Source organism: Mirounga leonina, unplaced genomic scaffold, assembly GCF_011800145.1.
Source record: "Mirounga leonina isolate KUSES-001 unplaced genomic scaffold, KU_Mleo_1.0 Mir_91, whole genome shotgun sequence".
NCBI classification, from domain to species: Eukaryota; Metazoa; Chordata; class Mammalia; order Carnivora; family Phocidae; genus Mirounga; species Mirounga leonina.
The window spans coordinates 25,162,836-25,179,961 of record NW_023270839.1 but is presented as its reverse complement, the minus strand read 5'-3'; the positions used below and the strand labels follow the sequence as shown (position 1 = coordinate 25,179,961).

Here is a 17,126-nt window from a genome sequence, read left to right as displayed (position 1 = left end):
GGGTTAGAGTGGCAGTTACATCTCAGTGGAACTGAGAGTTAGAGTGTTCTGGAGGCAGTATGGCTTCATGGCGACAAGCAGGAGCTTTGGAGTTGAGCTGCCTTGGTTTGAATCCTGTTCTTCCATGTAGTTCCTTGGCAACTTATTTAACTTTGCTGTGCTTCAATTTCCTGACATTAAGATGGAGGTAATGATAGTACCTGCTACAGGGTTATTTTGCATGTCACCTGGTTGGAAGATTATAGTCACTCAATAAATGTTAACTGATTACTGTGGAGAAGAGATTGTTAACCTGTGATACTTCAAATGGCTTCATTGTTATAACTTTGATTCATTGACTACATGTTGATATATACAATTATAGATATCTATATGGAAAGCATGGTGTGGAATTATAGATTAAGATATTCCTGTGGTCAAAGGCTTATAATCTAGTCGAGGGGAAAGACATACACAAATAACTAATAAAGACCTGTGCCTTAGGAAAGGTACCAGCCAAAGTTTTATGAACTTGCAGAAGAAAAGAGTGATTAATGTCAACAGGGAGATTATGGGGAAGACGTTACGAATGCCTTCATGTATGATAACATTTGGACTGGGCTTTGAAAGGAGAGTAGGATTCTTATCAGATGGAAATGAGATGAACCTCTAAACTGCCACCAGTGTTTAAGTTGGAAAGCATTGATTACAAAGAAATTGAATTTCTTGGGAAGTCCAAGAAAAGAATGAGACTATTGTAGATATGTGAAAGGATTGTGAGGAATTGATGGGGTGGTGGTGGTGGTTGTTGTTTTTATTTAACTGATGGAATGTGGAAACAGGTCAAAGGTGACTCCATGACTCCAAACTCTCCTAGTTAGAGGATTGTGGTGATTTTGATGATATCAAACAACGATTATGGAAGAAGAGTTTTGTTGGGAAGAACAGACTCCAGCCCTGTTGTATTTGAAATGCTAGTTAGGGAGATTCTGGTGGTTCCTACTTAACATGTAGTTATGTATGTACATTTTAGGTTAGAAGTCAGTGAGTTTTGTTTTGTTTTTTAAGATTTTTTTTTTTTTAATTTATTCATTTGAGACAGAGAGAGAGTGCATGAGCAGGGGAGAGAGGCAGAGGGAGAGGGAGAAGCAGACTCCCAACTGAGCAAGGAGCCTGACGTGGGGCTCGATCCCAGGACCCTGGGATCATGACCTGAGCCAAAGACAGATGCTCAACCGACTGAGCCACCCAGGCACCCCGAAGTCAGTGAGTTTTAAATAGAGTTGGATGTATAGCTGTGGAAATACATAAGGTTGTCAGGGGAAAGAACAGTTAGGAAAAATATATTCAGGGATAAAGCCTTGTTGAATGTTCAGACTTAAAGGACAGCAAGAGGAAGAACTAAAAAAATAGGTTTGAGAAAGAGTAAGAAAAATAGGAGAGTGTAATGTCATACAAGGTAAGGACAGAATTTTGAGGAAGAGGATGTGGTCTTTCTTATCAAATGCTGAAAAAAACTAGAGTAGAGAATTAGATTTAGCGATTACAAGTTCATGTGTGATCTTGACAATAGTGGTTGTGAGTGCGTGGGTAGGGCAGAGGCCAGATTGTAATGATCTGGGACGTGATAATGAGAAAACAGATTATTTCAGGACCTCTGGGGAAGATGGCGGGGTAGGAGGATCCTAGGCTTACCTCGTTGCTTGGATACAGCTAGATAGCATCCACATCAGTATTAATAACCGATAAAGCAGACTATTGAGAAGGAAAGGGGAGTGATAGTACCTTAGCTTGAGGGGAAGCCAGTCAGGGAAAGGGTTTTGTTGGGTTGTCTGTTTTTTGGGTTTTTTGTTTTTCTTTCTTCTATATACAGGAGATTTTTAGCTTCTTATTGGGAGTTAGGGAAAAGAATCAGGGGTCAAGGAGGACCTTGAAAGGTGCAAGGGGAAAGGGACAGAGCAAGATGCTTGAGGAATTAATCCGGAGATGGGATTAAGAGGAGAGGGGGTGATAAGCCTTGGACAGGAATTAGGATGCCTACTGCCTCCTCTCAGGTGGCTTATATGTTTATATTGGATAGCAGCTCTCAGGGAAGTAGCAGGAAAGCTTTTTTGCTGCTAGAGTGAGAGAATTGAGATTAGTCTTTGGACCTGTTAAAGGATTGGGGTAGCCACTAGAGGGTGAGGGTATCAATCAGGTATAAAAGAACTACTAAGAGTGCAGCCAAAGAGGAAAATCATTCTTCACTGGCAGGCTGGAATGAGGGGAGGAGTGACAGACTATGTGTTTTATATAAGGGTGATTCTTATGTAAGATTCAGTAGGAATTAAGGACAGGTGCAAAATTTTGAAATTTCAGAGGTTGAGTGGTTCTGCTTGGAGACCAGTTGCAAGGAATTGCATGCTTGAGGGTTGCTGTGGTGGAGTAGAACTAATAATTTATTTGTCCCTGCTTTGGATTGCTAAATTAGTTAATTGCATTTGGCTTTGTCATCTTTATCTTATGGAGGCTAAATGGATGCATAAAAGCTGTATCTGATAAACACTGCATGGCCCTGTACTACTCCTACTATTATGATGTCTGTTTTTCCCCACAAGAAGAGGATGTTCTTGTAGGTTTATCATTGGAAATTTTCATAATATGTGGTGTTGGTAATAATAGTAAAACTAATATTCTTGTTTGTTTTTAGTGGTTACTGCAGCTTCTTTTCACACTAAAGACTCTACTAACAGAAAACCTTTAACCAGAAGTCAGCCCTGTTTGACATCCTTTAGTTCTTTGGACATTACTTCCTCTAAAGCAAAGAAAGGAAAAGAGAAGGAAATTGCAAAACTAAAACGGCCCACAGCACTTAAAAAGGTAAACCAACATCTGGGGATGTTTATCTTACAAGGTAAATAAGGATTTAAATCTGTTTTGCAAAAGTAGTTGTGTTTGAGCCAACAGATTATTATGAGATAGTCATAGGCGTATATCTTTATGATGACTAGTTAATTGGAGATTGGGGATATCATCAGCATCACGATTCTCTTTCCGTATTGAACAAGGCCCTGGACGATGAATTTCTGTAAGGTTAAAAAAAAAAAAAAAAAAAAAAGTTAAACATTTAGCATCCAAAAAATTGGACCATAGGAATCAGAAGCCCTGGATTCTGGTACTAAATTATATAGTTTTAGGCAAACCTTTCTTACCCTTATCTTCTTCATCTGTAAGTCGGGATAATATCTGCTCTATTTAATTTAGTATTGTTAGGAGCAGAGTGAGATAATCCATGTCCAAATAATTAAAAACTATAAAATGTAAATCTATTGTAACTGTATGACCTGGTTTTCACACTTTTTATTTTATCCATTTTTGTGGAAACTCTGTAGTTTGTCAATCAGGATTTAAAGAGGGAAACATGTGGTTTGATATCTGTAGCATTATTAGCATATTTGCCTTCCTTTATTTTGGATATAGTACTTCTTTCAACTACAGTATCTAAAATTACATTTACTTTTTTGCCAGTCAGTTTCATTGTAGCCAGCTAAACATGCAGCCAACCAAACTCCTCATGTCCATTTGTAAGTGAACTATATCTGTGTAATAGTGAACGTTTTCATCATTCAGTACATCAAAGAGTGATCAGTAATTAAAGACCGGTAATGACTTTTAGGTTATTTTGAAAGAAAGAGAGGAAAAGAAGGGCCGTTTAACTGTGGACCACAACCTTTTGGGATCTGAGGAACCAGTAGAAATGCACTTAGATTTTATTGATGATTTGCCACAGGAGACTGTTTCCCAAGAAGGTAAGATCACCCCTTTCTCCCTTATCATGGAATGGTCCAGAGTATTTTAATTGATAAGCCATCACTAGTTATTATCCTAATTGCAGGATATGCTCCATATTTTATCTACATTTCTTTATTTTTGAGAGTGGTTTCTTTTGAAGATGCTTTTGTAGGGAGATATTTAAAAGGGAGAAGGAGCAGGTGTTATATAGCAGGTTTGTGACATTTTTGAGGCTTAAGGCCTGAATTTGTTGTAAATACTAATAATTATGGTCTCATCATGCATCCTCTATAACTCATAGTTCTTTTCATTTTGTCTTCTTTTGAATTTGAATACTACTGGCTATTTTCTTCACAGGACTATTTTTCAATGGATTGCTTTTGTTGATTTTCTTTCTTGCTTTCATGAATTAATACATATACCACAGTGAGTGAATAGAGAATTACAAAGCCTCTTGTAGTGCAGAATTCATTTGGTCAATAAGCTTCAGTCCCATACAATTTTAGGTAGGACCTCAAGCAAACCTGCACATTCCTTCTGATATTTTTACTACTGTGGAAGAGAGATTTTAAGAGATACCTGCTAGGTCCCTTTTTCTGCTGACATATGTGTATTCCGTTCTGCAACACATTTAAGTCTGTTTTACACATATTAACTGGCACTGTTCCATTGTGTTTAGAAAAGAGTTTGTTTCTAAAGATTGTTCAGTTAGGACATACTTAGTTGGGATTCCCCTTTACTCTCAATTGAATATCCTTTCCTTTGTATTTAGGTTTATCCATTCATTCAAAAATGGATAAATTTCAGTATTCATTTAGGTGTTTATTGAACACCTATCATGTGTACTTTAGTAACTGGTTTGGGGGTGGGAAAGTCAGGAAATGTAACTGGGTTGGGGGTGGGAAGGTCAGGAAATGTAATAAATGTAATAAAGATAAAGAGTGGATTGGTCCTGCTACAAAAAGCTTATCCCGGTAGGGAGACAAGAAGATACATGTGTAACTTTGCTAATTAGTGGACTGGAATACAAATAATAACTCATTTCCTGAGTTTAGCCATTTAGGAAAGAAGCAGCAAATGAAGGAAGTAATCCGGTCAAGAGATGGTATCTAAAAAATGAGGCTGCCTGAGCACAGAAGCAAAGACCAAATAAGAGAGAAACTGGGGTGGTGTCTGAAGAAATCAGGAGGGGTGTGGAGAGAATGAGTGAGGTAGAATTCATCATTGCCAGCAGCAATGGGAATTTTTAGACAGTTAGAAGTGAAAAAATAGAGATAAAGGAGATGGATGATATGATCTGGAAAGAGGTTCAGAAGTTACTACCTTTGTTCTTCAATTTAAATCCTCTAGAATACGTGTTTTATATCGTCCCTTGTGTAGAGACTTATAGACTGTGCTTTTTAAGCACAGTCTATAAGTTTTTTAAGAGTATGTTTTAAGAGATAATAGGAAGACTTCATTTTTATAGAATGTGAGAGATGTTGTGATATAAACAATGCCCAACTTGTTAGCTTCTGGAGAATTTGAAAGTTATACAAAAGACAACTGCCATTCTAAGTAGTGTTGATCAATATATAGTCTTTCAGCATTTGAAGTTTGTAAATTTTTTTCCCTCACCCCACATCTCTACAGATGCTGGACTGAGCATGCCCAGTGATACTTCACTTTCTCCAGCAAGTCAGAACTCTCCATACTGTATGACACCTGTGTCACAAGGCTCTCCGGCTAGTTCTGGGATAGGCAGTCCGATGGCATCTTCAACAATAACCAAAATCCACAGCAAAAGATTTAGAGAGTAAGTTTTAGTCTCATTATCCGAGGTTGAATAGTTTAAGTATCTTGATTGTAGCTCTGAATGCAGTATTGTCATTACATGGTGGGTTGAGCATACGAAACTTCAAAGATACTTCTTTCAAATTTTTTTAATACCTAGTTTTATTTAAAGCATTTGGCTTCTGTCAGCTATCAGTGTTCATGTGAAAGTGCTTTATTTTTAAATGAAATCTCTATTTTATTTTTTTGTTCTGTTTTTTGGGGGTTCTTTTGTTTATTATTAACATATAATATATTATTTATTTCAGGGGTACCGGTCTGTGATTCATCAGTCTTACACAGTTCACAGCACTCACCGTAGTACTTTCCCTCCCCAATGTCCATCACCCAGCCACCCCATCCCTCCCACCCCCCTCCACTCCAGCAACCCTCAGTTTGTTTCCTGAGATTAATAAGAGTCTATTATGGTTTGTCACCCTCTCTGGTTTTGTCTTGTTTCATTTTTCCCTCCCTTCCCCTATGATCCTCTGTCTTGGTTCTCAAATTCCTCATATCAGTGAGATCATATGAAACTTGTCTTTCTCTGATTGACTTACTTTGCTTATTAGCATAATACCCTCTAGTTCTATCCACGTCGTTGCAAATGGCAAGATTTCGTTCCTTTTGATGGCTGCATAATATTCCATTGTGTATATATATACACCACATCTTCTTTATCCATTCATCTGTCAGTGGACATCTAGGCTCTTTCCATAGTTTGGCTATTGTGGACATTGCTGCTATAAACATTGGGTTGCATGTGCCCCTTTGGATCACTACATTTGTATCTTTGGAGTAAATACCCAGTAGTGCATTTGCTGGGTCGTAGAGTAGCTCTATTTTCAACTTTTTGAGGAACCTCCATACTGTTTTCCAGAGTGGCTGCACCAGCTTGCATTCCCACCAACAGTGTAGGAGGGTTCCCCTTTCTCCGCATCCTCGCCAACATCTATTGTTTCCTGAGTTGTTAATTTTAGCCATTCTGGCTGGTGTGAGGTGGTATCTCATTGAGGTTTTTGATTTGTATTTCCCTGATGCCAAATGATGTTGAGCACCTTTTCATGTGTCTGTTGGCCATTTGGATGTCTTCTTTGCAGAAATGTCTGTTCATGTCTTCTGCCCATTTCTTGAATGAATTATTTGTTCTTTGGGTGTTGAGTTTGGTAAGTTCTTTATAGATTTTGGGTACTGTCCCTTTATCTGATATGACATTTGCAAATATCTTCTCTCATTCTGTCAGTTATCTTTTGGTTTTGTTGACTGTTTCCTTTGCTGTGCAAAAGCTTTTTATCCTGATGAAGTCCCAATAGTTCATTTTTGCCCTTGCTTCCCTTGCCTTTGGCGATGTTTCTAGGAAGAAGTTGCTGTGGCTGAGTTCGGAGAGGTTGCTGCTTGTGTTCTCCTTTAGGATTTTGATGGATTCCTGTCTCACATTTAGGTCTTTCATCCATTTTGAGTCTATTTTTGTGTGTGGTGTAAGGAAATGGTCCAGCTTCATGCTTCTGCATGTGACTGTCCAATTTTCCCAAAACCATTTGTTGAAGACACTGTCTTTTTTCCATTGGATATTCTTTTCTGCTTTGTCGAAGATTAGTTGACCATAGAGTTGAGGGTCCATTTCTGTGCTCTCTCTTCTGTTCCATTGATCTATGTGTCTGTTTTTGTGCCAATACCCTACTGTCTTGATGATTACAGCTTTGTAATGGAGCTTGAAGTCTGAAATTGTGATGCCACCAGCTTTGCTTTTCTTTTTCAACATTCCTCTGGCTATTCGGGGTGTTTTCTGGTTCCATACAAATTTTTCTTTGAAGAAAGTTGATGGTATTTTGATAGGGATTGCATTAAATGTCTAGATTGTTCTAGGTAGCATAGACATTTTCACAATATTTGTTCTTCCAGTCCATGAGCATGGAACGTTTTCCATTTCTTTGTGTCTTCCTCAGTTTCTTTCATGAGTATTTTATAGTTTTCTGAGTACAGATCCTTTGCCTCTTTGGTTAAATTTATTCCTAGGTATCTTGTGGTTTTGGGTGCAATTGTAAATGGGATCGACTCCTTAATTTCTCTTTTCTTCTGTCTTGTTGGTGTATAGAAATGCAACTGATTTCTGTGCATTGACTTTATATCCTGCCACTTTACTGAATTCCTTATGAATTCTAGCAGTTTTGGGGTGGAGTCTTTTGGGTTTTCCACATAAAGTATCATATCATCTGCAAGAAATGAGAGTTTGACTTCTTCTTTGCTGATTCGGATGCCTTTTATTTCTTTTTGTTGTCTGATTGCTGAGGCTAGGACTTCTAGTACTATGTTGAACAGCAGTGGTGATAGTGGACATCCCTGCCATGTTCCTGACCTTAGGGAAAAGCTCTCAGTTTTTCCCCTTTGAGTATGATATTCGCTGTGGGTTTTTCATAGATGGCTTTTATGATATTGAGGTATGTACCCTCTATCCCTACACTGTGAAGAGTTTTAATCAAGAAAGGATGTCGTACTTTGTCAAATGCTTTTTCTGCGTCTATTGGGAGGATTATATGGTTCTTGTTCTTTCTTTTATTAACGTATTGTATCACATTGATTGATTTGTGGATGTTGAACCAGCCTTGCAGCCCAGGAATAAATCCCATTTGGTTGTGGTGAATAATCCTTTTAGTGTATTGTTGGATCCTATTGGCTAGTATTTTGGTGAGAATTTTTGCATCCATGTTCATCAGGGATATTGGTCTGTAAATCTCCTTTTTGATGGGGTCTTTGTCTGGTTTTGGGATCAAGGTAATGGTGGCCTCATAAAATGAGTTTGGAAGTTTTCCTTCCATTTCTATTTTTTGGAATAGCTTCAGAAGAATAGGTATTAATTCTTCCTTAAATGTTTGGTAGAATTCCCCTGGAAAGCCATTTGGCCCTGGGCTCTTGTTTGTTGGGAGATTTTTGATTACTGCTTCAATTTCCTTAGTGGTTATGGGTCTGCTCAGGTTTTCTGTTTCTTCTTGGCTCAGTTTTGGTAGTTTATAGGTCTCTGGGAATGCATCCATTTCTTCCAGATTATCTAATTTGCTGGAATATAGTTGCTCATAATATGTTCTTATAATTGTTTATATTTCTTTGGTGTTGGTTGTGATCATTCATGTTTTATTTATTTGGGTCCTTTTTTCTTTTTGATAAGTCTGGCCAGGGGTTTATCAATCTTATTAATTCTTTCAAAGAACCATCTCCTAGTTTCATTGATCTGTTCTCCTATTCTTTTGGTTTCTGTTTCATTGATTTCTGCTCTGATCTTTATTATTTCTCTTCTCTTGCTGGGTTTAGGCTTTATTTGCTGTTCTTTCTCCATCTCCTTTAGGTGTAGGGTTAGGTTGTATATTTGAGATGAAAGTGCTTTGACTGTAAATACATTCTTTTTATAACAGATGATGTTTATAACTAAATTTGGGATTTGGCCTTACATCCTATATGCACAGTGCCTTAATAAGGGGTTTTTCCTCCTCAAATGCTTTTGCTTTTTTGTTTATATTACTGGCCTTTCAGAAAAAAAAAACCCTCTCTAACCAATCTAAAACCCTCTTACATGAAGTGAACCTATTGCATAAACCTGCTTGTTTTTCAGCAAATATTTCTAAGTTTTAAAATGCCTGTCAGTAAATAATATTGAACTAACAGTTATTGCTATGAAGGATTTTAGGATTTTAAGATTTGTGCAGATGTTACATTTAAAAATGACACATGAAAGAATCCCGGGGTGAAAGTAAAATTGGTAGGAATCCAAACCATATTGGTTTGTTCTGTTCCTTTTTTTAATTGAAGTGTAGCGATACACAATATTATATTAGTTTTAGGTGTACTGTGTAGTGATTTGACATTCATATACATTATGAAATGATAATCACGATGTTTTAGTTACCATCTGTCACCATACAAAGTTATTAAAATATTTTTGACTTACTTATTTTATAGCTGGAAGTTTATACCTCTTAATCCCCTTCACCTATTTCGCCTGTAACCCCACTCCTTCCCATCTGGCAACCACCATTTTTTTCTCTCCATTTATGAGTCTGTTTCTGTTTTGTTCACTTACTTTGTTTTTTAGATTCCACATGTAAGTGAAATTATACGATATTTGTTTTTCTCAGATATATTTCACTTAGCATAATACCCTCTGCGCCCACCCATGTTGTTGCAAATGGCAAGATTTCATTCTTCTTTGTGTCTGAGTAATATGCCACATGCAGTATATAATATTCCACACATAGCCACACCCCCATCTTCTTTATTTATTCATTTATCTATGGACATTTAGGTTGCTTCCATATCTTGATTTATTATAAACAATGCTGCAGCGAACATAGTGGTGCAAAAATCTTTTATGAATTCATGTTTTTGTTTTCTTCAGGTAAATACCTAGAAATGGAATCGCTAGATGGTATGGTAGTTCTATTTTCAGTTTTTTGAGGAACCTCTATAGTGTTTTCTGTAGTGGCTACACCAGTTTACATTCTCACCAGTAGTACATGAGGGTTCCCTTTTCTCCATGTCCTTGCCAACACTATGTTGAATAAAAGTGGCAAGACTGAACATCTTTGTCTTGTTTCTCTAGTTGAGTATGGTATTAACTGTGGGTTTGTCATATATGGCCATTATTATGTTGAGTTACATTCCCTGTGTACCTACTTTGTTGAGAATTTTTACGATAAATGGATGTTGAATTTTGTCAAATGTTTTTTCTGCATCTGTTGAGAAGATCATATGATTTTTATCCTTCATTTTGTTAATGTGTATGATGATTAGTTTGTGGATATTGAATTATCTCTGCATCCCTGGAATAAATGCCATTTTGATAGTGGTTTGTGATCTTTTAACGTATTATTGAATTTGGTTTGCTAATATTTTGTTGAGGATTTTTGCATCTATGTTCATCAGGAATATTGGCCTATAACTTTCTTTTTTTGTAGTGTCTTTGGTTTTGGTATCAGGGTCTCCTAGAATGAATTTGGTAGTGTTCCTTACTTTTATTTTTTGGAATAGTTTGAGAAGAATAGGTATTAACTCTTCTTTAAATGTGTGATAGAGGGGCACCTGGGTGGCTCAGTTGGTTAGGCGTCTGCTTTTGGCTCAGGTCATGATCCCAGGGTCCTGGGATCGATCCCTGCATTGGGCTCCCTGCTCAGCGGGGAGTCTGCTTCTACCTCTGCCTCTCTGCCCAGCTTGTATGCTGTCTCTCTCGTTCACTCTCTCTCTTTCTCAAAGAAATAAAATCTTTAAAAAGAAATTTAAAAAAAATAAATGTGTGATAGATTCATTTGTGAAGCTGTCTGGTCCTGGACTTTTGTTGGGATTTTTTGGATTATTGATTCTATTTTATTACTAGTAAACAGTGTTCAGACTTTCTATTTCTTAATGATTCAGTTTTGGAAGATTATGTATTTCTAAGAATTTAACCATTTCTTCTCAGTTATCCAGTTTATCAATGTATAAATTTTCGTAGTAGTCTTTTATGGTTCTTTGTATTTCTGTGGTGTCAGTTGTAACTTCTCTTTTATTTCTGATTTTGTTTATTTGGGTCCCCCTTTTTTTTCTTGATGAATCTGGCTTAAAGACTCATTATTGTCCTTTTTTTTTTTAATTAAGTATAGTTGACACACAACATTACATTAGTTTCGGGTGTATAACATAATGATTTGACAAGTCTGTATGTTACGTTTACCACAAGTATAGCTACCATCTGTCACCATACAGTGCTATTACAATATAATTGATTATATTTCCTATTATATTTCCTTTTATCCCCAGGACTTATTCATTCCATTACTGAAAGCTTATATTTCCTCTCCTCTTCACCCATTGTGCCCATCTTTCCACCCTTTACCCCTTGGTACCCATCAGTTCATTCTCATGGTTGTTTCTTTCTTTTTTTTTTAATTTGTTCACTTGCTTTGTTTTATAGATTATACATGTAAGTGAATTTATATGGTAGTTTTTCTCTGTCTGACTTACTTAGCAAAATACCATCTAGGTCCATATAAATATTATTTATCAGAGTACGGTTCTTGGTTTCATTGATCTTTTCTGTTGTTTCTTTTTCAGTCTCTATTTTATTTAGTTCCTCTCTGACCTTTATTATTTACTTCCTTCTGCTCACTTTGGGCCTTCTTTTTCTTTTTTTAGTTCCTTTATGTGTAAGGTTAGATTGTTTATTGGAGATTTTTCTTGTTTCTTAGAGTAGGCCAGTATCACTTTAAACTTCTCTCTTAGAACTGTTTTTGCTGTGTACCACGGATTTTGGAGGTTGTGTTTCCATTTTCATTTGTCTCAAGATATTTTTTAATTCCTTCTTTGATTTCTTTGACCCATTGGTTGCTTATTTGTATGTTGTTTGGCCTCCTCATGTTTGTGTTTTTTCCAGTTTTTTTTCCCCCTTGTAATTGATTTCTGGTTTCATCCCATTGTAGTTGAAAAGATGCTTGATATGATTTCGGTCTTCTTAAATGTATTGAGACTTGTTTGGTGGCCTAACATGTGATCCACCCTGGAGAAGGTTCCATGTGCACTTGAAAGGAGTGTGTTTTCTGCTGTTTTGGATGGAGTGTTCTTTTTATTTGTATTATGTCTGTCTGGTCTAGTCTGTTGTTTAAGGCCACTGTTTCCTTACTGATTTTCTCTTTGGATGATCTCTCTATTGATGTAGGTGGGGTGTTATTATGTTACTATCAGTTTCTACCTTTGTGTCTATAAATATTCCTTTGTATATTTAGGTGCTCCTATGTTGGGTATATAGATATTTATAATTGTTATATCCTCTTGTTAGATTGATCCCTTTATCATTATTTAATGTCCTTCTTTGTCTCTTGTACAGTCTTTGTTTTAAAGTCCATTTTGTCTGATGTAACTATTCCTACCCCAGCTTTCTTTTCGTTTCTGTGTGCATGGAATCTTCTTCCAGTCTGTATGTGTCTTAGGTGTGAATTTAGTTTAGTTTTGTTTTTTTTCTTAGAGAGCATAAGCAGTGGGTGTGTGTTTGGGGGTATGGGGGGAAGCAGAGGGAGAGAGAGACGCAGAGATCATGACCTCAGCTGAATCAAGAGTCGGATGCCTAACTGACTGAGCCACCTAGGCACCCCTGGATTGAGTCTCTGATAAGCAGCGTTTTGATAGGTCTTGCTTTTTTATCCATTCAACCACCCTGAGTCTTTGATTATAATATTTCTTCCATTTACACTTAAAGTAATTATTGGTAGGTAGTACTTATTGCCATTTTTTTGTTTTCTATTTTTGTAGTTCTCTGTTTTTTTGGTGTTTTTTTCCTTGATCTCTTCCCTTGGGATTTGATGACTTTCTTTAGTGTTATGTTTGGATTCCTTTCTCTTTATTTCCTTTGTATCTATTTAGGTTTTTGGTTTCCTTATCACAAAGTTCATGTATAATATCCTATGTATGTAAGTTTATTTAAGTTGATGATTTCTTAAGTTCACATTCTAAAAGCACTACATTTTTCCCTGCCCTGCAGTGTTTTATGTTTTGACATCCTGCTTTATATCTTTATTTTGTATCCCTTAACAAAATATTGTAGACATGATTGATTTTACTGTTTTTGTTTTTAACCTTCATACTAACTTTATAAGTGGTTGATCTACACTACCTTTGCAGTATGTTTGCTTTTACCAGTGAGATTTTTTTCCTTTATAACTTTCGTCTAGTTGTGGCTTTTTCTCTTCCACTTAAAGAAGTCCCTTTAACATTTCTTATAAGGCCAGTTGAGTGTTGATGAGCTCCTTTAACTTTTGTCTTTAAACTCTTCATCTCTTCTTCAATTCTGAATGATGATCTTGCCAGGTAAATTTCTTGGTTGTCGGTTTTTTCCTTTCAGTACTTATATGGTGACATTCTCTTCTGCCTGCAAAGTTTCTGTTGAAAGATCAGCTGATAATTTTATGTATGTTCTCTTGTATGTAACTAGTTGCTTTTCTCTTGCTGCTTCTAAGATTATCTCCTTATCTTTAATTTTTGACATCTTAGTTATTATATGTCTTAGTGTAAATCTCTTTGCATTAATCTTGTTTTTGGCTCCCTGTGCTTCCTGGAACTGGATGTCTGTTTTCTTCCCCAGCTTAGGGAAGTTTTCTGACATTATTTCCTCAAATAAGCTTTCTACTTCTCTCTTTTTTTCCCCTTATGGGACTCCTATAATGTAAATGTTAGTCTGCTTGATGTTGTCTCAGAGGTCTCTTAAACTATCCTCATTTTTTAAAGTTTGTCTCCTTGCTGTTCAACTTGGGTGACACTCACTACCCTGGCTTCCAGATCACTGATCATTCTTCTGCATCATCTAATGTGCTTTTGATTCCCTCTAGTGTATTATTTTATCTTTCTTTTTGATAGTTTTATCTGTTTGTTGAAGTTCTCACTGTGTTCATCCATTCTGCTTGAGTTTGGTCAACATCTTTATGACCATTACTTTGAACTCTTTATTAGGTAGTTTACTTATCTCCATTTCATTTCATTCTTTTCTCAGGTTTGTCTTGTTCTTTCCTCCAAAACCTATTTCTCTGTCTTCTCATTTTCCCCGACTCTCTTTGTTCTTATGTGTTAGATAGATTAGCTATGTCTCAGAGCCTTGATGGAGTGACCTAATGTAGAAGGCATCCTGTGGGGCCTTGAAGCACAGTCTCCCCTGGTGCCCAGACCCAGGCACTTCGGGGTGTCCCGCATGTGGACGACATGTGTCCTTCTGTTATGGCTGGGCTGTGACTGCTGGGTTTGCACTGGTGGGTGGGCTTGGCCTCACATGCAGCTGGCTGAAAGACCCTGCTGTAGTGGTTGGGGGCATTTTGGTGGTCGGGGCTGTAGCTGCTTTGGGAGGTATCAGTCTGAGGCTCCCTGCTGCATGGCAGGGCAGGAGCTGCTTTGCAGGGATGCCGATCCCACTCAGGGCCACTTGCTGAGTGTGGTGGGATGGGACTTGTTTTAGAGGGGGCCCTTAAACCTGGCCTGGGCTGCCCACCAAGTCTGGTGGACTGGGAGCTGCTTTGGGGGACCATGGGATCTGGCTGAGACTACCTGCCAGGTGCAGTGGGGTGGGAGCCACTTTGAGGGGGATGCGTATGGGGGCCAGCATTGTTAAGTAGAGTGGGTCTGCGGGGGCATGCTGAGGCAGGGCAAGCGGTATTAGCAAGGTAGAAGAAGAGTGTCAGAAATGGCTCCCACCAGTGCTTCTGTTCCAGGAAAATGTTCCCATAGATCCCTGCCCCTTCTGCACATGCCCTAAAGTTAGCAAATCTTCATGTGTGGCCCAGGCGCTTTTCAAAATGCTGCCTCTATGCTGGGTCTCAGAGCCAATGAGTTTGTGCCTGTGCCCTTTAAGAGTAGAGTCTCAGTTTCTTTTAACCCCCTAGCTCTCCTGGAGTTAAGCCCCATAGATTTTCAAAGCCAGCGTTTATGGGACCTCTTCTTCCTGATGCATGTCCCCAGGATGGGCATGCTTGATACAGGGTTTAAACCCTTTGCTCCTTAGGAAGGATGGCCTCTGCGTTTGTAATATCCCTCCTGTTTGGGAGTCACTGAGCAGGGGATGTGGGTCCTGACTAGAGCCCTTTTCTGCGTTTCCTACTTGTCTGGTATGGCTTTTTCTATCTTGAGTTGTGGAAGAGCAATTTTTGCTATTTGTCACATCGTTCTCAGAGAGTTGTTCTGTATGATGTTGTAATTTTGGTGTGTCTCTGGGAGATGAGCTTGGGATCTTCCTGTTCTGCCATCTTGATCCTTCCGTCCTGTTCCTTTTCTTTAATACTATTGTTTTTGAACTAATTCTTTTTGTCTGGATTTGGGAAGTTAATTAAATGTCAGATAATAGATGTGGAGCAAAGGAAACACTTGGGGAGTAAAATGTTACATATGTATGAAATAAACAGCTTGAAAGAAAAACAGAATGAAGAAAACGGCATTTTTTATTTTCTATTTTCTAAGTGCAGTCTTTAATTTTGCATACTTTGATAATTTTTCCTCAGTCTTTATCTTCTCTTCTGAAGTAGTGTCACACTTATTTACTTATTTAAACACTACTTATTTAAATATTTTTCACATAAAGAAAAAAATTTTCCAAAAACAGTTTTTTTCCACTAAAGAAGGCAGGCCTAGTATTTTTCTACTATATAATATAATTCAGAAGTGGAAATTTACTTGCCTGGTTAGTCTTAGGTTAGAAATTATACCAATTCTCCCTGTTAAGTACCTGTTTATAGTAGAGGTTAAGGATGAGAACTTGAAAAAGAGTATATAGGGAGAAAGTAAACTTGGATGACTTCCTTATCCCTGCAATTAAGTACTTCAGTGGCCTCACTCACTGCCTGTCTGTTGCTCGCATTATAGCCATACAGGATCTTACAAAGAGCCTCATTCATTTGCTTTGCTTGCTATAAGGGCATGTGACTTTTACCTCAAGGCTTCTTTGACTTTGGCTTTAATTTGATTACTGAGTTCATCCTTCACAGCCATAGATTTTCATTGTTAGAGGAGCCGTTGAGGCCATCTTACCTAACTCCGTATTTTTGTGGTCGAGGAAGCCAATTTCCCAGAGATTGTGACTTATCAGAGTGTGGAGGATGACTTGGTTGGTATGAGGGCATTCAGTTAGCTTCTGGGAAATTATATTTCTTTCCTACGAGAAGGATCATTGGTATTTACTGGAATGAAATAACTTTATATCTTTTTACCAGAAACATTATATCTCTTTTTATCAAATAACAGGCTCACATTTGATTTATATCCTTAATAATTTAATAATTGGGAGTTTGGGTAGTACTTATCTGAGGATAATCTAACCTTTCCATAAAAGCCAATCTGTTGTAATTCAGCAAAACTTCTCTTTTTCTAATTCTCAGTAGGATTTAAGAGATTTTAAAGAGTTGATTTTTCAATGAAAACCTCTTATTGGATATTTTTTTTCCCTAACATAATCTTATAATTACAGGAAAGTAAATTAGGTTGGACTTACCTATTTTGGGTTTCCTTTACAGGTATTGTAATCAGGTTCTTTGTAAAGAGATTGATGAATGTGTGACTCTTCTTCTTCAAGAGCTTGTCAGTTTTCAGGAACGCATCTACCAAAAAGATCCTGTGAGAGCAAAAGCAAGGAGACGGCTGGTTATGGGCCTAAGGGAGGTTACTAAACATATGAAGTTAAATAAGATCAAGTGTGTTATAATTTCTCCAAACTGTGAAAAAATCCAGTCAAAAGGTATGAACATTTTACTTTTGAAGTGTTTTGATATTTATTTAGTATAGTTGTAAGATATACAATGAATTTTAAAGTGAAAGCCATATGTCTTTCTTTGCAGAGTTTAGGTATAAAACATAATACTGAACATGAGGAAAGAAAGTGAAATCTTTCATTACCTCAAATTAAGTAATAAAATTGAGATTGGACTGTAAAGAAGTCCTAATCTATGAACACTAGTGAAGGATTTAAGTTGGGCCAACCAAGTGAGCCACTTTGGGTAATTGGAGTAGGCAGATGCAGAGGTATTAGTAGTAGGCATATTATCCACAGGGGAGAAATACCAATAAAAATAGTAGTATAT

The 17,126-nt window shown here is 37.3% G+C and overlaps 1 protein-coding gene across 1 annotated transcript in view; it reads left to right on the top strand.

Moving 5' to 3' along the window:
• The window catches only part of SECISBP2L (SECIS binding protein 2 like), a 61,444-nt gene that overhangs the window by 28,465 nt on the left and 15,853 nt on the right, over positions 1–17,126 (top strand). Inside the window, exons 12-15 of the mRNA XM_034994628.1 lie at positions 2,669–2,838; positions 3,635–3,767; positions 5,383–5,545; positions 16,563–16,783. Of these exons, the coding sequence (XP_034850519.1) occupies positions 2,669–2,838; positions 3,635–3,767; positions 5,383–5,545; positions 16,563–16,783 (687 nt within the window). The remainder of the gene's footprint in view (positions 1–2,668; positions 2,839–3,634; positions 3,768–5,382; positions 5,546–16,562; positions 16,784–17,126) is intronic.